The 26,970-nt window shown below is 39.1% G+C and overlaps 1 protein-coding gene across 1 annotated transcript in view; it reads left to right on the top strand.

Annotated features, from left to right (window-relative positions):
• The window catches only part of LRIG3 (leucine rich repeats and immunoglobulin like domains 3), a 53,557-nt gene extending 29,672 nt beyond the window's left edge, over positions 1-23,885 (top strand). Inside the window, exons 4-14 of the mRNA XM_019657563.1 lie at positions 4,745-4,876; positions 5,430-5,573; positions 6,602-6,745; positions 7,048-7,191; positions 7,621-7,764; positions 8,699-8,779; positions 9,680-9,751; positions 20,072-20,193; positions 20,287-20,562; positions 21,587-21,868; positions 22,796-23,885. Coding sequence (XP_019513108.1) covers positions 4,745-4,876; positions 5,430-5,573; positions 6,602-6,745; positions 7,048-7,191; positions 7,621-7,764; positions 8,699-8,779; positions 9,680-9,751; positions 20,072-20,193; positions 20,287-20,562; positions 21,587-21,868; positions 22,796-23,256 — 2,002 coding nt within the window. The 3' untranslated portion in view covers positions 23,257-23,885. The remainder of the gene's footprint in view (positions 1-4,744; positions 4,877-5,429; positions 5,574-6,601; positions 6,746-7,047; positions 7,192-7,620; positions 7,765-8,698; positions 8,780-9,679; positions 9,752-20,071; positions 20,194-20,286; positions 20,563-21,586; positions 21,869-22,795) is intronic.
• Positions 23,886-26,970: the final 3,085 nt, after the last annotated feature.

Genomic DNA, 26,970 nt, shown 5'->3' on the forward strand with positions numbered 1-26,970 from the left:
TGGTGCCAACTTGGGCCAGTGAAGCAACATCCTCCACAACTAGACTGAAGAACAAAAATGACAGCAACTTGTCTGTTCCCCTTCCCTCAATTCCCCAGTGCTGTTCCCATCCCCCAACTCCCCAATAAAAATCTTAAAAAAATAAATAAATAAATAAATAAATAAATAAAATGCATATCTGATATCGTCACCCCACCATTTGAAACCCTCCATCCTCCTCCCCCTACTGACCTTGAGAGAGAGGCCAAATGCCAAACATAGCTTATAGGGTACCACGTAACCCACTCTCGCCTCTTCTGAGCACCTCACTCTTGAACTTCATCTTTCTCCAGTCTCCACTCAGGAGCTCCGAGCCATCAAGGCTTCCTTTCACTGCCTCAAAAGGAAGAAGCTTTGCCTTGCTCTCACTGGCTTCTGCGTAGAATGGTAGCCACCTCCTTGCCCTGGGAAGTTTTGCTAACCGCCCACACCCCTCCCACTGCTTTTTAGGAGGCTGTCCCTTCTTCTTCCTCTGTACTCCTTCCACATTGTAGCACTTGTCACTCTCGGGACGGTTCCCATTTGCCTGCCTGTTCTCCTCGCGAGCATTTGAGCGCTGTGAGGTCAGGGAGCATATCTTCGTTGCTGGATCTTCAGCACTCAGAGCAAGTATCATCATACAAAACGGTAAGTCATTTTTGCCTCTGCCTTTTAAAGGTATTTGGCAAAGTAGGCGGAAAGGCAAGATTAGCAATAAAGTGAAGCCACTATTGTTGGGCCAGAGAAGCCAAGGCTGAAATTCCTGGGACTCCTGTTTTCCCTGTGGCCTCTGAGAAGCTGAAGGGAACCCTCTGCATTCCAACCCACCAAGCCCCTAGGTCTGTGTTTGTCCACAAGGGACCGATTATATTTGACCTCAGCAATGATTTAACTGTGGAACACCTTGTACTATCAACAAACATGGATGACCAAAATATCTGTGGTCCTTAAGATGGATTTGCCCAGGGCTGAAATGCCTTCCAATATTTACAGTACCATAGTGTGATTTTTGAACAATGCAAAGATGGCATTTGCACATTAAGTCATGGAAAAAGGTATTCACACAGTTTGTTTTGTTTTTCGTGAAAGCATTTCACATTCCCTGCCAAGAATATTAACTGCAGTGCTTTTAACGTGTTCATCAATGTTGGCATTTATCCATATTTGGAGAAAATTAAAGCTGGGGTTGAATTGAATCTTTGTCTCCTAGACGTGGCTATTTGTGACCTACTCTATTATGAAATGTGTTTATTTTGAGGGTTTTAGGTGATTAAAAAGAGTTTTTACTCCAGTTTTTTTTTTCACTGTAGTCGTCTCCTTTTTTAAAACCCTTTCATGATATAAAGCATGTTTGGGGGGGGGGGACTGGTACATATCTGGTGGTCATTTGCCAGTTCAGTCAGAGAGCTAATATGAAACTGGTATTTGGATTTAATTCAGTTCCATTAGGACAGAGTTAAAATTTGGTGATACAGGGCCTATTATCCTGGCAGTTGTAAGAGATTTTTGTGCTAGGAAGCCGTGCTGACAAAGAGAGCACTGTGCAGGCTCCGTCTATAACTGAGCACTTTCACACTGCAATTTAGGAGGTGTGCAGTTCAGGAAATTGCTGGCTTTGGCTGGAGCATACTTTAACTGCAAGGAAAATTTTATTCGTCACTCAAGTAATTGGCAGTTTTAATACCTTGTTCATAATTACCTTATAAACAAACGAATATATAAACCAAAGATTGTAAGGCCTGTTATCTAACCCGTAGCCTTATTTGACCAACGTGATAGACACCTGTGGGTCTCCTGCTCCCTCCCACAAAAAACCAATTTGCTTCATTTATTGCAGAAATGTAAAGCTGAGCGTTTTCTTCTTGTTGTTAAATAGAAGCATAGCTGAGCCAGCCCCAGACAGCCTGGGGGCCAAAACCAGATGCAGAGTTTAATGGGAGGTACTGGCTAGGGACGGGGAGGGAGATGGAGGGGGGGCACTTGGGCACTTCAGGGCTGTTCCATTGTTTGTGGGAGGACATCCTGGTAATGCAAACATTTGGGTTATGTATTTAAGAGAACATTTTTGTCCCCTAAAGCATGGTTTTGTTTAACCCACACACCCTGACCCTAAGGCCCCGAGGCCCTGTGGCTTGTCTCTTGCACTGAATTCATCTCCGGGACCTAGAAATTGACTAATTGTCTCACTTGCATTACCCTGTACCTCACAACTAGATCAAGGAGTTTGTACACTGGCAAATCCAGATGTGGGAAATGGTCAAAATCAGAGGTCATGGCTGACTTGACTCTAAACAAAGTCTGTAAGACTTTATGGGAATCTGAGGGGCTTGCTATTTGTGACTTGTGCATGGGACTGCTAAAACGTTTTTATTTTCCCCCCTTACTATTATCACAGAGTTCAGCTTTTACCGTAGACATCACCTTCTTACCGTGTATAGGATTACTTTTAAAAAGGGGGTTAGATTCTCTGATGACTTGGATCAAAAGATCATTCGTTACCCCCACAGCCCTTAAAAGTAACATATGAAGGGTTTTAACAATATTTTGAGACGTTTCATTAGTTGTTATTAGAACCGATTTTCTCCCCTTACTGTCCTTTCTTGTGGAGGAAGCACCTGACATTGGTACATATTTAGGCAGTCTTCTCCTCTGGTGGATGTCAAACCCCAGCGGGGGAGGGGGGGGGATTGTGATTGTACCTATCTAGGGTGCAAACACAGATTGAGGGGTGTCGTTTCCAGGGCATCCTTACTGTCAGCGTGATGATGGCAGGGAGCCAGGGTACAGCATCTTTGCAAGGGTGGGAAGTAAGGAGCCTCTCTAGAGTTGTGTCTCCACATAACTTAGTTGTCAAAATACCTTTGAAACTGTTTTCTATGAAAAGAGCTATGGGACTCAGGGATTGCTTTGGAACCAATAAGGACTTAGTCTGTGAGGTGCTTCGGGAGTGTTTGGACTCATTAGATGAAAGCGCTCATCTCCTAATTTTAAAATTAGCTCTACTATCTGTATCAGAGAAACTTTACTACGATTAAATGGCAAATGTGTGAAAAACACTTAGTGCAGGGCTTGGCATCTGTTGGGTTGTCAGAAAAGTCATGACATATTTTTTCTGTTTTTCGTTGCAAAAATGCGTCATGACTTTTCCGATAATATGTATTCAATATGATTAGATTCCATACGCATCACAAGATGGAGGGGTCAATACCTACCCCTGCATGGAAGGAGCTCACAGTATGATAGAGAACACCGCCAGGGTAAGGGCTGTGTCAGAACGCAACACAGGATTTGGTGAAAATACATAAAAGTTGCACCTAACTCAGGAACCTTCTGAGATGGTGCGAGGCCTGTGAGTTAGAATAATGCAAAAGAGCTTACTAAATTCAGAACACCGCAGAAACACAGTCATTGGTAAGAAAGATACACATACAAGGTATGTTTTCTAAGTTTTCTCATTAAGTGAATGAAGGTTCATTACAGACTGTGTAGAAATGCCGACATGTGACCTGTGTTACGTACAGAATTCTGCTTAGAGTCTTCAGATTGTTGTTCTCCGTGGGTTCGTTGTAAAGAGAAGACTTTTGTTTTTGTATGTAGGCCGTTATCTTCCCAGCCTTTCTACCTTAACATGTTCTTTCACCTGCCAAATGATTGTCTAAGACAAAACTACTTTGTCTAATATGACGGACAATTAAGATGGACTGCACATCAGCTTAATTACTGTTTTTCAACAAGATGGTCATTTAATGCTGACTTTCCTCTTAGGAGTTGTTGTATGGATGACCTCTTAACAGCTTTGCTGTGGCCTCTTTTTTTTTTTCTTCTTTTTATTTGTGGTCTAGTGTAGTTCTGACCAACACAACTTTCCACAGTTAGAAACTTTCCGTATGGGCACTGTCCCGTTTGACAGCCGCCAGGCACACGTGGCTCTTGAGGACTTGAAATGTGGCTACTGTGACTAAGGAACTGGATTTTAACATTTAATTTTAATTAAACTTAAAGGGCCTCATGTGGCTACCGTATTGGACATTATGGTCTGGTGTTCAAGACTGTTAATGTCAGAAATGTTTAATGTAATTCCTCCCTGGGAGTACTTAGACTGGAGTGCTCTTACGTAATACTTTTATAGTATTCACAGCCCTGAAGCATATCCACTGGTTTTGAAGACTAGGGCAGTGCATTGAAACTTGGTGTTTCTTAAAGAAAAAGAGAGTTCTCTAGCATGGTTTTAAAAAAGCCCCAACCTGATGAGCGTTTTCAGTTCATTGGCACCTGAAGTGTGGGTACTTTTCAAGAGGAGACTTACAAATAGATGAGGAATCAAGAAGAAGGAAGAGGGAACTAAGACATCAGCGCTTGGAATGCCTACTGCATGCTAGGCATTTCACACACCTTTGTGATAATGATAACGGATGGAAGGACTATTAACAAAGTAACAGAAAAAAATCAGTTTAAGCGCCTAGCAGCTAGGTAACAGCATCTATTAAACACACCCAGATTTATATAGGAATGGTTTTCATATAGTCTATAATATTATGACTTACTATATTTAACGCAAAATTAGAAATTAGAGTGACTAAAGAGTTGCTGTTTGACTTTTAAAAGGAATGTTTAGAGCAATCAGTTTTCTACATTTCTAAAGAACAAGTTTTGAATAGAAAACATTTTGTACCTTTCAGATTGTTGTCCTATTAACCCAGTTATCTTTGCTATCCTTTAATTCCAGAGCTGGAAACAGAATTGTTGAAATATTAGCTGAACAGCTGAAACAGTTTCAGTCCCTCGAAACGTTGGACCTCAGCAGCAATAATATTTCAGATCTTAAAACTGCATTTCCACCTCTACAACTCAAATATCTGTAAGTCAAGTTTTCTTTAGCAAAAGTTTTTGCCTGTGGTGTAATTATCATTGTAATTTAAAAAAATCAATTTTAAGATGTCACAAACTCTGCATATTTTACTGCTGATGGATTAAAAATTTCACTTTCTTACCAACTCATACTTTGCTATAAGTCCAAATAATCACAATCTTCATTTTTATTGTTACACTTTTGAATTACAAAAAAATTAGACATCCTTTGTTAGAAAAACTATATAGGGTGCAAAGTTCTTTTTAAAAAAATAATCAAATGTAAACCATTGTTTCATTAATAAACAAATTTCATAAAAAGTGGGTAAGCATCTCTAACCCATTTTTATCATCGTCAGATATTCCCGTTACTCTTTCCCTAGCCACATGTGTGAATCATCGTCAATACTGGTCCATCAGGACCGAAAGAGCAATTATGTGAAGTGTCCATTGGTACAAAGGGTGGTGAGGGTCTCTGGAGATTCTTTATAATACAAATAGCACATGCACTTTATCTACCCAAAGAAACCAGAAAAAAGGGCTCATCTATAAACTTTGAACAGGTATATCAACAGCAACCGGGTCACCTCAATGGAAGCTGGGTATTTTGACAATTTGGCCAGCACGCTCGTGGTGTTGAAGCTGAACCGGAACCGAATCTCAGCTATCCCACCCAAGATGTTTAAACTGCCCCACCTGCAACACCTGTAAGTAAAATGTCCTGCTAGATGATGTGTCCCCACCTTTTATAGACCCTGGGTGTCTATTCCCTAAAATCCACAATTTATAAAAGGAGTTCAGAAGCTAGGATGCGACCATTCTCCTTTGCAGAGCCCAAGCTGTAGAATCCCCGAATCAGAACAAGCCTTAAAAGTCACCCCGTGCAAGCTCCTGCCTGACAAGGCATGTTGGATTATTACCGAAAGAGCAAACATTGTAATCATTGAACACGGCTGCACAAAGGCATCATTGTGGCATTGTAGAAATTGGGGGGACTCTCAACGGCTGTGGTTTATGAGAATAATACCAACAACTCCAGGAGGCTCTGATAGCTTAAGTGGCTGTAAAGAACTGTCTCGTTAATAATGGGTGAATGATCTGTGAACAGGCTCCTACAAAATAGTGGTTTTCAACCTTGGCTGCACATTACAGACACTTGGGGAGCTTTTAAAAATCCCAGTGCCTAGGCCACACCCTAGACCAATTATATGAGAACCTCTGGGGGTAAGATCCAGGCCTCAGTAAGATTTAAAACTCCCCAGATGATTCCAGTGGGCAACTAAGACTGAGAACGACTGCCCTGAAGAGAAAGCGTTAAACATAATCATAAAAGAGAAGAACCAACCTTTGTAAGCAGATGAAACAGGATAAATTTGACATCCATCCTCCTGGATAGACCTCACGTTTGAACGTAACATTCAATATTCTCATTCTGGATAATTTAAAAACAAATTAATTTGTTTACTTATATACTGAATACACAAAAGTTTAGAAATCAAAGGATAGTCTAGTTTCAGTCTTTTATTATCCCAAAAATACATCACACATTTCAGAAGGAAATTCACTTACTGCTAATAAATTGAAATTTTTCTCAGTAAAAATGTTTAGAAATTTAAAAGCATCTATGTAATTTAATACTGGCTAGTGTAACTGTGTTATAGCAATGTCACATTTTATTACTATCTCCAGAATTTGTCATATAAGCTAACTATTTTAACTATACTATCCAATGCAGTGAACTGAACCGAAACAAGATTAAAAATGTAGATGGGCTGACATTCCAAGGGCTTGGTGCTTTGAAGTCTCTGAAAATGCAACGAAATGGAGTAACGAAACTTATGGATGGAGCGTTTTGGGGGCTGAGCAACATGGAAATCCTGTAAGTGTGGATTATCACAAGTCCCACTCAGGTAGTGTGATCACCTAATCTTCAGTAGCTTTTATTTGAAATCTTATGTTAAAATCTCCTAGTTTACAGTTGTGTTTATAATTTAGTTTTGTTTCAGGTAATGTGGCTGAGAGGTTCTAAGCACGTGGCATTTTCTGCTGATGCCTGTATGTAACAACAGCTAAATAGCTAGTAACAATGGGCATACGTAATAGGTTGTCATCATATGTCCCCTTTGAAGAGACAAGATAATGAACCTTTGATCCTACTTTTGATTCTTATTGTAAATGTAGGCAGCTGGACCATAACAACCTAACAGAGATTACCAAAGGCTGGCTTTACGGTTTGCTGATGCTGCAGGAACTTCATCTCAGCCAAAATGCCATCAACAGGATCAGCCCTGATGCCTGGGAGTTCTGCCAGAAACTCAGTGAGCTGTGAGTTGTCTTTTATTCTCCTCAAGTTTGAGAGCAGGGATCATGCCAGAGCATGAGCTTCTTACCACTGATCTGTGAAATTTTCATCACAGTTTCCAAGGTGACAGCTTTGTTCACATGCAACCTAGTCGTAGTTTTGTGGTGATAAGTTGAAGCCAGCTCTGCTGTTTCGGGTCTGTGGTGCATGGGCTAAAGCCATGATGGTTATTTTCAAATAAAGAGAATTTTTTTTCTTTAATTTACTGGGATTACAAATAATGTTTACCTGAGGATTATTAAGGAGGCAGAGTTAGAGTAAGGATTATAGTGGTTACACGTATTACCTGTGGGGTTTTTTTTGTTTTGTTTTTTGTTTATTTTAAACAAATCATTGTGTCGAATTAGAAAATAAAAGCTATTATTTATGTTTTGTTCCTCTTTCCTTTCCAGGGACCTAACTTTCAATCACTTATCGAGGTTAGATGATTCAAGCTTCCTGGGCCTAAGCTTGCTAAATACTCTGCACATTGGGAACAACAAAGTTAGCTACATTGCTGATTGTGCCTTCCGGGGCCTTTCCAGTTTAAAGACTTTGTAAGTTACACGTTTTTGCTCTCCGTGCATGAACCTAATTGATTCCTAAACAGGCCCACTTTTCTCCAAGCAGATTTCCTTTGTTGTGAAGGAAATGTGTGCAGCCTTAGGAGTAGCATCTTAATCTTTCCCAGATCAGTTTGATTAAAATCGGTCCATTCCATCCATATATGTTTCTTAAAGGGATTAAAAAGGACAGTGATCAGATTGTTTGGGTGATTATGTAATTAGCCTTCTCAGGATCTCCAGGAAGTTGGTAACTGCTTAAGAGGGAAACAATTTTAAATCCACTAATTTCTCTTTATAAAATGCAGGTTAAAAATTACCCAGAGCAAAAAGATATACAAAAGGCAGCAAAGGGAGATGCCTGTTTATCGCACCAGATATATCCAGATGCGATCTCTGACCAAGAGAAAGAAGAGGGACTTGGAGTAATTGACCTTTGAAAAATCTCTCAAACGTTAATTTTAGTGTTGTGCAATGGGCGTTTGGTTTTTGCACTGTCAGAAACTTTTGCTCGTTCACTGTTTGAAGCATTACATAATTGAAAGACATACTGTATGCTTTGGCAAGCTCCTGCTTGTGTGGTTGGAACAGTGGTTTTAAACTTTAATGTATTTTTCAGACTATTCAAGTTTTTCAGAATTGAGTCATCTTGATAGAGGAATTAATAGAGCCAGGGTCAGCTGTCCTGATTTGGGGCAAAAACTTAGCATGTTGAGAGGGGAGGACAGGGTGTAGGAGGAGGTATGTTGGAGAGAGAGAGAATTTTCTATTGTTTGGAAAGTGGGTGGAGGTGATGTGGGGAATTATGAGGAATTTATTACTAATTACATGCCACCTGGGTGGCGATCTTAGATTCCTGAGTGTATGTCTAAAGAGAATGCTTGTATCTTTTGTTAAGTAACTGGTACTGATCCCTTTATTGTATTAGGGATCTGAAGAACAATGAAATTTCCTGGACTATTGAGGACATGAATGGTGCTTTCTCTGGGCTTGACAAACTGAGGCGTCTGTGAGTACAGTTTGCCTCATAAGTTGACTCACTCTTTGACCTAAATGTTGTGTCTTAATTAAGTCAGTTCCACAAGCGGACATCTTAAAGAATTCAAAAATAGATGCTTAATCTGGTGGCTACCCTTTATCATTTTCCCATATGCGTGCTGTTAACACAAGATGGGCATTAATTCACTTCCTTGAGCCGTTAGGGTTTCATTCGACACTTTAGTTTGTGTAATTTATTCATTTTGAGATAAGAATATTACATTGTTTTGAGTGCTTAGACTCTTAAGATCATCGTGTAAAAATCTCAGCACTTTGAGATTTTCAGTGTTATACTCTACTCACAGGGAGTTTTCAATGATGTGACCCAGTATTTGCTGATAACACTGCACTAGGTTTCAAGCAACACAGGATAAAAACACGCTTATTTTGAGCCAGAAAGTGGCCTTGCAGATGGCCCAGGTCTCAGCCCATCCTCAGATTGCGCTCCATATAGCCCTGAACTTGGGTGGATGACAAAGGTATCCATGGAGAGGGTGGTTAAGGAGAAAGTCTCCACTATTATCTGTTTTATTCATTAGTGTTCTGAGAAAATTTACTTGGAATCAAGTTTCTACTTGTTCCTGAAAAGACTCTGAAAATCACTGCTTTGATTTAACCATCACAGTAACTTACGGAATACCTGCTTTTGCTGGGTTCTCTATTGAATGCTGTGAAAACATGCTGAACTATGTTACTGAAATAGATGGCATGGATACATTTTTTACAGGGTATATCATTTAATTGAAGAAAATAGAAGTATTCACAAATGACTTAAAAATTAATTCTTTTCATGAACATTCCGCCCCAAAATGACCTTTATTAACTGTTCCAATGTACATTTTTTTTATTTTTTGTTTGTTTATTTTTTCAGAATCCTCCAGGGAAACCGGATTCGATCTATTACCAAAAAAGCCTTCACTGGCTTGGATGCATTAGAACATCTGTGAGTAGCTGGAATTTAGTTACCCTAAAGATAGAGTAAGATGGCTATCTGCCTACATGTCATGAAAGAGAAAACAAACTAAAATGTAATTTTGTCTGCATCTTCTCAGAACCATAAAATATATTTACACATCTGTGTGTCCTCTGTCTGCCTGTCTATGATCTCTCTATCTCTTTATCTACATATCTATCTGAAAGTATACAGATTCATATTTTTTTCATTTAAGGACAGTGCTGTATATATCATTATTGCTGGGTTTTATTTTAGTTATTTTTTTCCAATAGTGATTTTTTTTTTTAAACTGAAATTTATTGTGCACCCACAGCATGTCAGGCATGATGCCAGGGGTTTATACATAGTCTCGTTTAATCCTCATGAGAACACTATTCACTAGTTGTTATTATCTTTATTTGTAAGTGAAGAAGTGGAGGTTCTAAGGGTTTATTGATGCTGTTAGACAGTTAAGAAGGGGACTCAGATTTTAAAAATCAAAAAAAGATAATTCCCACGGTCCTTACGCATGACATTAAGAAGGTAGCAACGCTGTTTTGAGAATTTTTGTTAGGTTGTTATTGCTGTTGTTTAATTATAAAACATACCACCTGTTTTTCCACCTCTACGATTCTTTTTCTTGTTCTCTTTTGCTACTTACCCATCAGTTAGCAACAGGCAGAATCAGGACTCAAACCAGGGCTGCCTATGCTTTGTCCCTGCATCACATGAGCTCTTGCCTTCACCATCTGCCACTGTCCCACTCAGTCACTCCGGGCACACATTTTTTTTTTTTAAAGATTTTTATTGGGGAATTGGGGGATGGGAACAGCGCTGGGGAGTTGGGGGAAGGGGAACAGACAAGTTGCTGCGGCTGCTGGCCGCTCACGCTGGCTACATACAGTAGCCCATGGCAACCCACTGCCACAGGGGCTGCAGCCTATGCCGTCGCAGGCGACTCACAGCCGCCCAGCTCCAGGTCAAGCTGTTGTTCAGCATCTTAGCTGTGGAGGGCAGTGTCACTGGCCCTCATATGTGGGATCCGAACCGGGGCCCTCTGGCATCCCAAGCCAGNTTTGGGATGTCTGGTGGCTGACAGCGGAACCCGCAGCCCAAGGGTGGACGGCGTCCTTCCTGGCAACAACTGTTCATGAGCCAAGCTGGAGCACCTTTGGCAAAGAAGACCCTCACTGGTTATGGCAGACCCTGGCTGGCACCAAGATTCGTTGGTGGATTTTTTAGCCTAGTGCGTGGTAGCCGTGGGACGGAAGAACTGAGATCATCTTTCCACTGAATGGAGATACGGGGAAATAAACCACAACTTGTTGTTTAAAAAACAGAATTTTAAATATTTTACCCAGCTATTAAGAAATGTTATGTTTTGTCCCAGTAGAATTACCTATGTTCCTTTTTGAAAAAAATGAAAAGAATATCTTTTATGCAACTGAGGCAAGAATTTAAGTTAATTGAATAATATGTTCCTACTAAAAAAGAAAGGGTGTGACATAAGGATTCTTTTGAAAGAAACTTTTATTCAGGCACAGTTTATTTGTACGTTACTGTCTAAATGCCCTTGATGGACATTGTGGGTTTTCAAATCCTAAAGCTAGGTTTGGGGAGAACTTCATTGCTCAATGATTAATATTACTGTAGGTCATGAGAAGTGATAAAGATTGGATGCGTGTGTGAGGGGTGTAAATATCCTCAGCTCCATTCTGTAAGTTCCTTCTCCATAACACAGGTATACATACACCCCAGGACCATAATGTGGACTTGTAGAAAACGCTTATTTGTGCTCATGGGATAAGGTGCTCCATTTGAAATGCTTTTTGTTGGTTTACATGCTAGCAAAAGGACCCATATGTTCATGGGGCTTTTTTTTTTTTTCAGGAACGTTTGGAAAGCCTCTGAGGAGACCTCACCTGGATGCCTTTTCAAGCTTTGGACAGCCATCGGATTGTCAGCCAAGAGCCTTTCACTTGAAAGCGCCTTCTTCCCCAGACTTGAACTCTGAGTCAGAGGAAGATGGGAAAGAGAGGACAGATTTTCAGCGAGGAAATCACACATGTACCTATAAACAGACCTTAGAAAACCACAGGACTCCGAATTTTCAGTCTTATGACTTGGACACATAGACTGAAGAGGACCAACGCGTTCTAACATACTACCTCAAGTGGACTTTTATTTAAATGAGAAAGAATCTTATGTTTTTAAATGGAGTTATGAATTTTAAAAAGATAAAATGTCTTATTTATACAGATGGACCAAAATTACAAAAAGTTATAAAAATTTTATATGGGGAGTAACGTTCATATAAGAATTCCTTTTTTTTTAACTATTTTATAACTGTTTTATGCAAAAATATCTTATGTAAATTAATGGTATAAATCCATGACTATTTTATGTATTTTTATAATGCCAGATTTCTTTTTATTGAAAATAAGTACTAAAGCATTTTAAATAATACCTGTTGTGTACTGTTTTTGAATAGAGTTCACTTCGTTTAATTTTGCACATTACATTTAATAAAATGTGTCACTTTGATCCCAAGCCACACCTATACAATAACATTTTTATTGTTTTCAACACATTGTAGGCTTATTTCATATTATCATGTCTCAAATTGATGAAAATTATATATAGCACATTAAAATATGAACAAAAATATGACATTCTCCCTACCTACCATGGTTGTTATAATACAGACTCAGATTAGTGTATCTGAAAGCACATAGTACATGAGAAGGAGCTACAAAGATTTGAGGTACATTAATTTATTTCTAACTCTACAAACAACAGATTTGTTGTAGTCTGGTATGATGTATAGTCCAACCACCACTGCTTAAGTTACTGCTCAAGCCACGTTTCCTTAATTATAATAATGTAGTCTAATGCCTTGTGCTTTTCCAAATAGTTTCACATTCACCACCCCTTTAATTATAACGAGAGTGAATAGTTTATTGCACATTTCTGTAGTTAAAACAACTATAGCAGAGGTAGATTTTTCATCCACTGTTCCAGGTTATAATGAGATGCTGGTAGAACTGTGTGCTGTTTTTACTGATTTCCTGCTGGATAAGCAGTTCTTATAGAAAGGGTACTTCTAAACTATTCTGCAATATTCTTTAAGAATTAAAATATTTTTCTAATTTGTTCACAGCTCTACTCCTTAAAAAATGAGTATCAAATCTGTTACTTAAGCAACACTTTAAAATATTTGTTTTAAACAGTAGTTAGGATGAAAATCATTCACTGGCATATATATGCAAAAAGTGAATATAGTCATTTTCAAAATTAAGTGGCATAGTTGGAAATGATTGAATGAAACAAACTAATAATTCAGATGGTGAAACGATTTTTTTTATAATTTATATTATTTTTATATTTTATTTTTTTTTTTTTTTAGTAAATCCTTGTTCACATCTGTAGTTTAAAGAAAAACTCTCTTGCCCAAGGTAAATTGGTATGGAAGGAGTTAATATAGCAAATTAAGCCTTAATATCTAATCTGTTGAACGTGTAAATTTATGTCATTGTCAGCTCTTTGAACTAAATTGAAAGCAGCTATTAGAAAAGCAAAGTCTTCTCAGAGAATAGGTTGGGGTAAAGCTTTTCTGCTTAGTGAGTTTGGAGCTTTGTGAGCCAGAACCCTGAAGCCAGATTGCAGTCAGATTTTCCTGCTCTAATTTAGACACCAGCGTTCAGGACAGGAAGTTGGTTCTTCCCTGTGCTACCAGTGACTCAGTGTAGAGAAGTGATTTTGTATGCTTTGCCTTTATCATATTGCCAGAGTTTCAAATCTTATTGTTAATTTGTCTTCATTATTGCCAGATGTGATGTAAGCACCGCTAGGGGCCTATTTGATAATTATGAACTTCTTTTAAAGGATTTAATTTTTCTAGACTCGAGCACAAAGGTTTAAATCATTAACACCTGAAATTCCAAACTTATATTCACTCTATCTACATCAATATGATTTTTCCCTCTTACTCTGCTTGTGTAATGAAATTTATATTGGGTTGTCGGAAAAGTCATGACATATATTTTTCTATGTTTTTCGTTGCAAAAAAATGCGTTATGACTTTTCCATTAACCCAATAGATTGCATGCAATCTTAGCTGTGGAGAAACAGGAGCCCAATTTCTCTTTGACATTTGCAGGAAAAGAATGTATATATTTTTCAGACTCCATCTTGAATTAAAATAAATCTAGTAGGTATTCAGATATCCTAAAATAACAGACTTAAGAAAAAAAAAGTAAATAAATGTCACAACACTTGGCTTATTTGTAAGAAGGAATGCTTAAATTTTTCAGTTTAATCTTTCTATGCTTTCTGATTCAAGACCATGTACAACATATCCTAAATAGGCGTTCACACAACTTGGTATTGTTTTGGTTTTTTCCCCCACTATTGACACTAATGATAAGATTGTTGCCATGTATAATCTTATTTGTTATTTTAAGATATTGGGGAAAATTATTCCTTAATAGTGGCAGGCAACATTTTATAAAAATTAAATATCTGTGGAACATTCGCGATTTATTTTCAGTGTCCCTACAGAAAGAAATCAAGTTATTTCTCCCAGAATAAAGCCAATGGCACTATTTTTAAAAACTTGATAAAAACAAGGGAAAGTGACTTGGTCTTGGTACACACTTGAGGGGTTTTTGTCCTTTCAATTTAATGTGATAGGGAATAATTTACAGCCAATGTTACAATAGATGTGCTAGACCGGTATTCAAAGAGAATGAGAACCAAATGTCATTGCAAAATGCCTGCTCTGTCCCTCCCACTCTTGGAATTGGATGTGTGTAATAGGATAACTTAGAAATCACTATTTTTTAAGACAGCATTCTGTTAACACATTGAGTAACACAATGTCCTGCCAAGAAAACTATTAGAGTCTTCAAAGAGGGGTACAGTTTCTTCACAAAAAGAATAATTTCAATATTCCAGAAAGATCCTGTTACCACAACTTATCTTTTCCATGAGGCATTTTAAACTAATGTATAATAAGAGAGTACCAAAAGTCTTGAGAGTTTTCAAATTTGACCTAAAATGACACAGAGGTATTTTAGTTGGTATTTTCTTTTAACAGAAAAGAGGGTTTGCCCACATATATTTACTGAATATATACTGAAGTGTCCCAATATTTTGGGCCATTTTTTTTTTTGGCGGGGTCGGGGGGATGTTTCTTTTTTTTTTTTTTTGAGAAACCTGATAGTGCTGGGGTGTCTTTTTAAAGGTATTTGATTTTGAGGCTAATTGTCAAGTTAAAACATACATGAAAGNTTATCTGTCTTTCTGTTTGTTTTTGAATTCTCAAATCCCTTTAAGATGTGTTTTGGAGCCTCAGATAATCTTTTGTATCTTCCATTTACTCTCCTGATGTTTCTTTTTTTTTTTTTTGAGAAACCTGATAGTGCTGGGGTGTCTTTTTAAAGGTATTTGATTTTGAGGCTAATTGTCAAGTTAAAACATACATGAAAGTTTGTATTATAGTTGAAATGTATATAATTGCTCAAATACATCGTCACTATTGCAAGAATTGCAAGTTTGTTTCCCATCCTTACTCTGTTTACTGTCAAGAATCTAAATTCTATATCCTGTTCTGTATGTATCCTGGCATACGTAGCTTTTCATTAGAATTACATTTCTTAAAGAATTTTTAAGAATACATTTTAAAGAGTTAGGAAAGACAATTCACAAATGTTAAAATTTTACTCTTAGATTTCTACAGTTTTTTCCTCTTCATATATTTTTGTTGAGTTTCATGGTTGATTTTGGCTTTTAATTCTACAAGCCTAACTTTTTCTTTAAATCACATTTGAACACAACACCTAATGCCTTCATGAAGTTATTGTCATATATTTTGGTAGTTATTTTGATATTTCTACATATGGCTTTATTTTGACCTATCTACAGCTCAGAGTTAACACACTATCAGTTGTCAAACATTTTTTATATACTTAATTGTGTTTTGCATAGGTTACATGAAATTGAATAAAGTTGATCCTTGTCCTGATTATCAGTGGGACAGGAAACAGGCTCATAAATAAATAATACTTGCAATACAATGTGTTAAATGCTGTAGCTTAGTAGGGCCCCTGTAACTGGCACTAATTTGTCTAATTCTAATGGATCTACTTAGAATAGAACTGTTCACTCAGCATGTCCTAGAACAAGCTGATTATCTGGGGTTTTTTCCACCTGTATCCCCAAACAATTCCAGTTCTGGGACTCCCTTTCTTGTGTAATCATCAGTCATCACCATTCTTGTTGATTTTGCACTTGAATTTCCTCAAGGCTGTTTATACCTTTCTTCTTATCCCATTGCCACAGTCAAGTTCACACCCTTATCTATCCTTTGCAACGGTGTCTTCCTGTCCTCTGTCTCTCTCTCACCCAACTCATTGTTTCACTGTTACTAGAATTATTTTTCTAAAATTGATCTAAATGGGTCGCCTTCCTGTTCAAAAACCTTCAATGGCTAAACTTGAAATCCTGGTTGCAGCGTGTCAGAACCTTTCACACATTGTTCATTGTTCCTAGCCCATCTTTCAACCATGCTTCCTCCGCAGCCGCCCAGTCCCAAGTTTTCCACAGGACAATACAGCAGTCCCTGACCAGCTCCTGTGCACTTCTATGGTTTATTTTGACATTTGTACAGCTCAGAGTTGAAATTTGGTAACCACAAACTGTTGGTTGTCCTTGTGCATGATATTTTCTCTTTTTTGGTTCAGCAAACATTTTTCGAGTGACTGTTATGCTAGGTGCTGTCTTATGCTTAGGCTATAACAGCATTAATACAGATATTCTTCCCACAAGAAGCTCCTAGGCAAATGACAAAGTTATATTCCCGAGATGCTTTTTTTTTTTCCTCTCATCTGGCAGAATCCGCTGCTCTTTCACAACCAAACCTTTCCTTTTACCTCACCTTTTTCCCATAGAACTTTGCATGAATCATTGTGAGAAAATCACAGGCAAGCCAACTGTGATGTCATTGTGTGAGAAATACTAAAAGCAGTTGCCTGTATGTCAGTAAGACAGTTTCTAGGAAGAAATAAAGGCAGTCAGAAGATCTGTGGTGGTGTTTTTTTAAGCAATCACCAGATGATTTGATTTGGCCTAGCACTTGGCAGGAAAATCAACTCATGTTCAGTTTACTAAAGATAAACAGGTGACATCAACAAATTTCTTTTTCTTTCTGTAGCTACTGGGCATATGGCTGCCCAGCTACTACTATACATGCCTCAACCACCCTGCAGTTAGGTCTGTCTGTAACCACGTGACCATTTTTCCCAGTGGAACATGAACAGTTATTATGTGCACTTTTCAGTCCTGATCCACAAAACCTTCACATGCCCCTTTCCTGCAGCTCTCTGATTAGAAAGCCATGGCCCAGAGCTACCCTTTCTTGAACTCACCTGTTGTAGAGGCTGAGTCTCTGAATGAATATGGACTATGGCCTCCTACCAACCTGGAATATTTGCTCTGAAGCCTTACTGACGTAAGTAGAAAAAAAGTGCTTATTGCACTTGAGCATTATTCTTTGGGTGTAATTACAGCAGTTTGTCCTGCCCCAACTTGAAATAGTAATTTTAATGTGAAGAACTGCCCAAGATGCTCATTGACTTTGTTCTTCATTAACTTATTATGCTCCCTTTTAAAAATGAACAGCTTGTCATCAATGACCAGCCCTGACACTGATGCCATAACCTGAGTTCCACTGTTGGGGAAGGTCATTATGCCTCTGACCCTCTCTCCTATTTTTCTCAAATTTCTCAAAAGCGTAATTCCTCTTTGACTTAGGAATTGGCTCAAATTCATTTGAAATTGCTTTTGCCAAGATCACCAATGTAGATCACTGATACTCTTGCTAATAAAGTATCCTTATTTGACTGGACTAACATGTGGTTGCATACTCCTTTCTTTCTGAATCTCTACATTCTTTTAGTTCTAATTGTGTTTTGCTTATCATTTTTTCTTGGTCTCCTTCACTGATGCTTCTTCCATGCCGACTCCCTAAAAAGCAATGTTGCTGAGGGCTTAATCTGATTGGAGTTATCTAATGTTAATCTATTTTACACCAATTAACTTTTTATTTGCTTGGTGTATTTTTTCCAATCCTGTCATTTTCAATTCTTCGGTGTAATTTTTAAAGTATAATTTCACTTAGCTGAGGTATCTAAAGCAATTAAATCTATAGAATGAGAAAGTAGAATGGTGGTTACCAGGCGCTGAGGGGAGAAGGACAACAGGAGTCGTTTAATGGGTTATAGAGTTGCAGATTTACAAGATGAAGAAGTGCTGGAGATCAGTTTCACAACAATGAGAATAAACTTAACACTACTGAACTGTACACTTAGAAATGGTTAATATGGGTCTGTTTTGTTTGGTGGGAGTATGGGCAAAAAGGTGAACGGGAATAAGCGGTACAAGCTTCCAGTTATAAAATAAGTCACAGGGATATAATGTATACCACAGGGAATAGAATCAAAATATCATAATAACTTGGCAGAGTAACACTTGGTTACTAGACCTATTGTGATGATCACATCATAAGGTATACAAATGTAGATTCCTTATGTTGTACACCTGAAACTAATAATTAGGTCAACTATAATGTTCACAAATTAAAAATGGTTAAAATGGTCAATTTTAGGATATTTTTTACCATAATAAAAAAAGTCCGTTATAATCAGAATATACCTGAAAAATTTCCCAACACGGTAGAGGTTTGTTTTTAATAGAGGAGTGTAAGCTTTTACCATTTGAGATTGCTCATATATATTTGGAATTATTTCTGCCATTTTATTTTCTGCTTTCTATCCATTTTCTTTGCTTCATTTATTTTTTCCCCTTTTCTGACTTCTTTTAGATTGCTGAAATTTTCTGTGTTCACTTTTCTTTTTTCTTGCTAATTTGGAACCTATTGTTTGTATTTTTATTCTTTGGGAAGCTACCACTAAAAGTTTAGCAGGCATTTCTCTCTCTCTCTCTCTCTCTCTCTCTCTCTCNGTCTTAAAAGCCAAATGTTTAAAAATCATTTTATTAGAGAAATCTAATCCTAACTCTTGCTTTAAGAACTGTATTTTAAGAATAATAACAGGTGCATAAATAAATAAAAGCACAGGGTTGGTTCAAAACCCACTTCTGACACTCCCTATAGAACTTCCCTCGTAGGTTATTGTGAACATTAAACAAAATCATAATGGAAAACTACATGGTGCTTGGCATATGTGAAAGGCTCGACAAGTACAAGTTATTGAAGTTATTTTCTTACACTGTGTCATGTTTTCCCGCAAGTGTTTATTGAGTATCTGCTTTGTGGTTGGGAGGGAAGAATATTTGTTTTCAATTTCATGGTTTATTCAGTGATGAGACAAAAAAATAAATTAATAGTTATGAAGTGCTTGGCCAAGGTAACAATAGAGGGTGTAGAGATGGCACAGCAGATTTGAGCATGAAAGTGGATGTTCTGGTTAGACTCATTTGGTTGCAAAGAGCAGAGGCCCACGCTCATTCAAATGTAGCAGGTTGACTGAAAAGACATTCACAAAAGGCTAAAGGAGCAGAAATGGAGCAAATAGTGCCACACCACCTGGGTGCCAGGGCTGGAGGCTCATCTGCTGTCAGAGCAGCTCTAGAGGCCACCAGCATTACTGAAGCACCTTCTGCACATTTGCTTCTTTCAAAGTCCACCATCCACCCTTCACCTGTCCAGCTCCTGCGTCCCAGGCACATGGCTTATCATGGCATCCCTAACCCTAGCTCTTGTCCTTCAGCTGTCGTGGCCACTACCAGCTGTCACATCGTTTCTGGATTGTTTAGCTCAGATACTCACAATAGGATTTTTTTTTTTTTTTGACTGAGCCCATCTTTGATCTGGGCATTAAGAGGTCATTGGCTAAGTGCCAGTCTGTGCTCCTGGTCATCTGTGACTTTGTGGAGGAAGATGCTGATGGCATCATGTGGTTCAGGTCGCGGCTGCTTTGGCTTTGGCTGCAGTATCCACACCCAGATCAGTTTCTCTTGGAAACAAGCTGGGGCCAACAACCAGGTTACACTTCCAGTACAGCGGTTCATCAAGCCCGTTTTTAGTAAAATGTCACACGTTCACTCAATTACTAATCCAGGGCTTCAGTACATTTTTTAAAACCCTAGATTGCTGCAGTTTTTTTTTTCTTCGTATGATACTCTCTCCAAAGTTTCCATCTATAAATACGGAAAATACCAAAGTGGAGAGAATGTTGAATAGTAATTGAATAAAATTGGTTCAGTGACGTAAGCTATCTGTTTTAAAGGGACATGCCATATTGACAACAGCAGTGAAGCTGATGTGGAAGCTGCCACAGATCCGTTCCTTTGTCCCTTTTTGGGACCCTCAGGCCCTGTGTATTTGAAGGGGAATGTATATGGCTCGGATCCTTTTGAAGCCTATCATACAGGTATGTGGTTTTCTTACCTGAGTTCTGTTTCCTGAGAGACTTATAGAAGCACTGACCCTTATCTCCTTCTGATATTGTCCCCAAATTAAAAAGGTTGTGGTCCTGACCTGAGAACCGCTTTAATGGACCACTATGAGCCCAGTTACGTAAAGAAAAAGGAGTGCTACCCATGTGCTCATCCTTCGGAAGAACCCTGCGAACAGAGCGTCAGTGACATAGGATGGCCTTCACACGTGAGGAAGTTAATCAACTCCACTTACTCTCAAAATGAAGGACCTGGAATGAAAAACGCGTGTCTAAACAAGTCCTCCCTAGATTTTAGTCCAAGTTCAGAGCCAGCATCCGTTACTTCAAGTAATTCGTTCCTGGGTAAGTTTTATTAAATGATGAGCTCCCTTGACTCAGGACTCATTCCGCATTACATGTCAGAGAGCAGTGAGAGCTTTGAATGCCAGACTGGTGAAAAATGGTTTTTAATTATGCCGTGATGACATTCTGTTGGTTAGTATACATGTTTCTAAAAGCAAAGTCCGACATGGAGGATTTTACTTTATTATCATGTGTTTAATCTACAGCTAAGCCCAAGGAGCTTTTTGGGTAACACTGTGTGTGGCATCATCTAGAACACACGAGCTTCAGGAGTGACTTAGGAGCTCCGTTTGTCAGCCATATGGAAAAAGTGGTTTTGGGCTACAACAGCCTTTGGGGTGGAGTTGAGTGCAGTGCATGATTGTGGTTTGGGATGTCTGGTGGCTGACAGCGGAACCCGCAGCCCAAGGGTGGACGGCGTCCTTCCTGGCAACAACTGTTCATGAGCCAAGCTGGAGCACCNTTTGTGAGGCAGGTATACAGTTTTATAGTAGGATCCTTGCCACTTTCTCATTTAATTATTTGTATCTTCCATGGTAGAAGATTTTGTATATGATACATTAATGCATTCAACAAATGATAGCTGGGATCTGACACAGAACAATTTTGAGTTTAAAATGTAGGGCAAAAACCCATACCTAAAGTCATAGTACATTAAAGCCAAGAGGGACTTAAAAAAAGAAAGAGGAATGGTCAGATTACAAAGAGATTAACTGATTTGCCCAAGATCTCAGATAATTACTGAGGAAACTAAAAAGTGACTGGAAAATAGCAGAAAGACCTTCGGTCTGAAGATCAGGTGACATGTATTTCATCCTGACTCCATCATTTCTGTACCTGTGTAACCTTGAGAGTCACCTAATCTTTCCATCTCAACTTTAGATCCCTTGTCTTACAATTGGAAATAACCTCTGCCTTACTTATGTCAGCGACATTTGTAAGTAACAACAACAACAAAAAAAGAGTGAAATTGAATCTCTAAAACTTCGTAGCGCTAATGCCCACATTATTTTTCTGATTTCAGTGCTCCCTTCTTTCACCAAGACCCCCATGGACCTTACCATCCGTGCTGGGGCCATGGCACGCTTGGAGTGTGCTGCCCTGGGGCACCCGGCCCCGCAGATAGCCTGGCAAAAGGATGGGGGCACAGACTTCCCCGCCGCGAGGGAGAGACGCATGCATGTTATGCCTGAGGATGACGTGTTCTTTATCGTGGATGTGAAGATAGAGGACATCGGGGTGTATAGCTGCACAGCTCAAAACAGTGCCGGAAGCATTTCTGCAAATGCGACTCTGACTGTCCTAGGTAAGTGGGTATTTTCAGAATCTGTGATGTAAATTAGCCTTAGAGACGCTAGCTCCCCCAAAGGCCCTAAGTGTCAGAAGCTGTGAGGGTAAGAGGTAAGCCACAGGACACTGCCCTTTCCTAGAGAGAACAAATGGCTTCTCAGATGCTTTGCAGTCAGGAATGCATTACATACATCTTCAAGTCTTTGGCCAGTGAGATGAATCTGCTGCCTCTTTTCCAGGGAGAGGGGAAACGCTTTCCCTTTCTTGCAGGGGTAGCACCCTCATTCGCTTTCCCCATCATGCATTCTCCACCAGTACCTTAACACTATGAAGAACATATGAGAAAATAAACATGAACAAATTAGGAAGGACCTGTTCTTGTCTCAGCCTACCATACCACTCTGGAAATCAGTTTGGTTTTTATGTTTTACCTAAACACTTTTTAAAAATGTGAATATGTTAATCATATGGGTATCTTTAAAGGAGTTGAAGTAACCTGTTAACACCAGATAATAAAAGTAAATTATTTTCAGAATTTTAATATAGGCCTGGATACTAGCATTAGAAAGTTTCTCTTTAAAAGTATAAATGTTTTGATGTTTTTTAATGCTTTAGTGCTTGAAATTATTTTTATCCATTTTCTATTTCTGAAAAATATCTAAAATGTTTTGCTTTGCCCCACTTCCATCATTCCCTAGTCTTGTTAAGAGTGAAGGAGATTGAGGTAAAAATAGTAAATATTATCCTTAATGGTGTTATGAGTAAATGACAGCTGAATAATATAATCCCAAATGTTGTACATGTTTAGGCTCTTAAAGAAGCATGCATATGAAGTTGTGGGAGAATAAACTTTTAACTTCCAGTTTTAATAAATTCAAGTGTTTGGTTTTATGCAAAACCTAATTCCACTTAAGAGATAAAAAAAAATAACCTGTCATTTCAGAAACACCATCATTTTTGCGGCCCCTATTAGACCGAACTGTTACCAAGGGAGAAACGGCCGTCCTGCAGTGCATTGCTGGAGGTAGTCCTCCTCCCAGATTGAACTGGACCAAGGATGACAGCCCTTTGGTGGTCACTGAAAGGCACTTTTTTGCAGCAGGCAATCAGCTGCTGATCATTGTGGACTCGGATGTCAGCGATGCTGGGAAATACACATGTGAAATGTCTAACACCCTGGGCACCGAGAGAGGCCACGTGCGCCTCAGTGTGATCCCCACTCCAACCTGTGACTCCCCTCAGATGACCGCCTCATCGTTAGATGATGATGGGTGGGCCACCGTGGGCGTGGTGATCATAGCGGTGGTTTGCTGTGTGGTAGGCACGTCGCTCGTGTGGGTGGTCATCATATACCACACCAGGCGGAGGCACGAAGAGTGCAGCATTACCAACACAGGTGTGTAAGCAGAGGCTTGGCACAGGCTGCAGCAGTCGTGTGTGTGTGTGTGAGCCTGTGGTAATTTTCTTCTAGAATGTGTGTCTCGCAGACTGAGGCCATGTCAGAAGGGTGACTCATTTGTCTCAAGCTGCAGAAATACGGTTAACTAAAAATAACACCCTGGCCCAAAATCAAGCTGATGTTTAAAGATTGATACTTTTTGTTAAAAGCTCATCACCATATCCTGTGGGCTATGAGATACAGTGAAAATCAGAGTTAAACAGTCTTACTCTTTTACAAGATGGTAATGGAGAATCAGGAACCAACCCTTCAGGTCTGAGGTGTAGCGTCTGCTGCAGGTTTTGTTTTGTCGTGTGTGCATATGTGCATGTGTGTTTGCAGGCATCCAGGTAGGACCCTGGTGATGTGTGGGAGAGCAGCCATGACTTGACAATATATGCAAACTCCTATATCAATAAGTAATAGTAAGTCAGGAATATGGCAGAAATCAAGCTTGATTCAAGAGCTTAGATACTGTCCCGTGAAAATTTCTAATCCTTTTATCTTCTTAAACATTGGTAGTTCTTGAAATTTGGGGGACATCGCACAGGTGATAAAGTAGAAAATCAGTTCATGCTTCCCAGAGCAGCAGAGCCCTCCCTTGCCTTACCTGAGCACTGCAACAATCAAGATGGTTTTGCAGGNAAAGTAACAGAGAACTAAAAATAAATGTTTGGAATGAAAGAGTTGCTTAGCTCTAATTATAATGTAGCTGACAGTGAGCGGCCTGATTGTCCACGCTGAACTCCAGGCTGAAGCCAGGCTCTCGCAGTGAGCTGGGAGGTGCTTTTTCCTTCACTACAAGATTATTTTTTTGTACTCTACATACACATTACTGCTCTTAATATGCATTCTGTTTTTGGTAAATGGGGTGTTAATTGCTGCCTTTAGTGATATTGATTATCATTATTCATGTTGGATTTATAAAAAAATTTTGCTGCTCCTTATGTGTGGAGAACATGGGGACGTTGCATTTCCTAATAGTAACATTTAATGATGGCCCATGAGCCTGGAAGTTTCTCAACTGATTTTTTTTCTTGTATTTATATTTTTAAAAGCACAAGGGGTGTAGGATAAACTGTATTCCAAAAATAGCAGTCTCCTCTCAGTTAATGATTGATAAATAGATCTCAGTCTCTATTTGCAATGAATGAAGTCCTTTATAAACATGCTCCCAGGCTATCGTTTCAACACTGGGGCGAGCTCGTCCATCTGTGAAACATACACAAAGGGTAAAGCCTAAGCTATGTTTGTTTTGAGTATCTTGGTGTTCAAATCTGAGGAGCATTTGGACTCTCAAGCCTTAAAATTGTTTTGTTTCCTCCTCTCCATTTTGAACAGATGATTTTCCTAAACCCCAGATCACGGTTCAGCCAGAAACACAATCAGCAATAAAAGGTTCCAATTTGAGCTTCATCTGCTCGGCTGCCAGCAGCAGTGATTCCCCGATGACTTTCGCTTGGAAAAAAGACAACGAACTCCTGCATGATGCTGAAATGGAAAATTATGCACACCTCCGGGCCCAAGGTGGCGAGGTGATGGAGTACACCACCATTCTCCGGCTACGCAATGTGGAATTTACCAGCGAAGGGAAATATCAGTGTGTCATCTCCAATCACTTCGGTTCTTCCTACTCTGTCAAAGCCAAGCTTACAGTAAATAGTATGTGATATGACTTTGCCTTTTGCATTTAAAGACTCCTTTTAGAAACAGAAAGCACCTGGTTTCCTCTTTGTCTTATTCCTCCTCCTGTCCTCTGCTCTTATAGTTCTCCACCTAACCCTTTCTTTCCCGACCTCTCACTCCACAAAATGAAGAGCCTTGGGTATTTGTATCTAAGCAAGCAGTTTTTGTGTTGCAGACCGCATGTGTAGTGTGGCTGATAGCCCAGAGATGCCACAGACACTTTTTGCTCGTTGGGAGTTCACAATGTACTAATTTGATGTGGGGGACCGTGAAGTANTATGGACCGCCTTGCTGCCGTCTTCTGACTTAACTGTTTGTTTGAAGGAGGTTTGGGTGACTGGCCATCCAGTTGGTGCAGCAGTTCAGGTTGCTACAGAAGGATGGTACAAAGCAGAATTTGGAAGGGCAGACCAGTATTGCTGGACTTACTGAAACAGGCTATTTTCAGGTGGAAACTAGCCCAAAGGGTTTGTCATCCGACCCATTCCATTTCTGGGAAAGTGTAATTAGTGGACCAGTGGAGTATTATTAACCTCTGCTTCAGCTTTCTAAACCTTCTTGACTCTCCCAGCCTCTTTTCTCTGCTTCCTTCTATCTTCTGTGGCCACTTGTCTCATTCAAAATCCCTTTTGTATACTCTGACCCTTGTAAAGAAAAACAGAGGAGTAATCATCGTGGAAAGAACCTCAAACTGCTTGGAAGTACTAGTTAAAAATACAGTCAACCCAACATATTTGCTTGTTGTATAAATGCCCTGCCTGAAGTGTTTGTTTGTTTTAGCAAGTACATCTTGTCTAAACACTTTACTGTCTTTACAGTAGTGAGTTGTGTTTGGCAGAATAGGCTACTGATTAAGAGCATAGGTTTCGAAATTGAACATAATTGGGTTCAAATCTTATCTGCCCCTGGCAGGCTGAGCAAAGTAGTAATGCCATCTTCTTTTGGGTCTCGGTGAGGAATAAAGGTGATAATATATGTGAAGTACTTAACACAGTCCATATCTTAGAAAGTATTCTATACATGATAGTTTTTAAAAGCCTAATTATGAGAAATTTTATTTGTGTATTTAAAAGTTACTAATGGCTAATTTGAATAATGAGAAATTCAGTGATACAGCAGAACGACTTGGGCACCTATGAGTCACATAACCTGTATGTAGCGATGTAAAGTGAATCTCTCTCTCACCGTAACACAACCAGCCTCTGATACAAAAACCCTGTTCTTCACCCCAGGCGTCCTAATGCATTCTTCTGGGGTCACCCGACTTGTGCATTTCGGTACACAGAGTATTTGTTAGGTGAACGGTGTGGGCACTGAGGGCCCATCTTGGCCTGAAGGCATGCAGTGACTGTAGTTCACGCTAACGTAATGTTTGATTTGTTTGTTTTCAGAGACCTGAGTGACAACGCAATCATGTCATTACAAGGCAATGCATTTTCACAAATGAAGAAACTTCAACAATTGTAAGCTTTTGTTTTCCTTCTAAGAGTTTTAAACAAAGCATAGATGGGGAAACTATCATGGGAATGTATCATCTTCTAGTATGTGTCTATAAAATGTGTTTAGCATGTTCTTCATATTACTTAACCTTAATGACAGAAAGCAAGAGCGATGAAAAGAAAATTTGTTCCTTGTGTTGAAAACAGGAGTTTCTTTTTTTTTTTTNTTCTTTGGGAAGCTACCACTAAAAGTTTAGCAGGCATTTCTCTCTCTCTCTCTCTCTCTCTCTCTCAACAAAAGGAAAAGCTTCTCCATCTTTCTCTCAAACAAGATAAAGATTTAACCACCTTTATCCTACATGCTGAGTTCCCACAGCTTCCTACCACCCCCACCATCTTCACTGATGTGTCTAGAATTTTTTTCCATGTGAGCTATAGATTGTCAATATATTTTACCATTTCTTCAATCATTTTATTTTAACATTTAATTTCACTAATTTTGGTATATTTTTCCATTAATGACCTATATTCCTTAGGACTTCTTTCAACTTGGTG

Source organism: Hipposideros armiger, unplaced genomic scaffold (assembly GCF_001890085.2).
Source record: "Hipposideros armiger isolate ML-2016 unplaced genomic scaffold, ASM189008v1 scaffold_277, whole genome shotgun sequence".
NCBI lineage: Eukaryota > Metazoa > Chordata > Mammalia > Chiroptera > Hipposideridae > Hipposideros > Hipposideros armiger.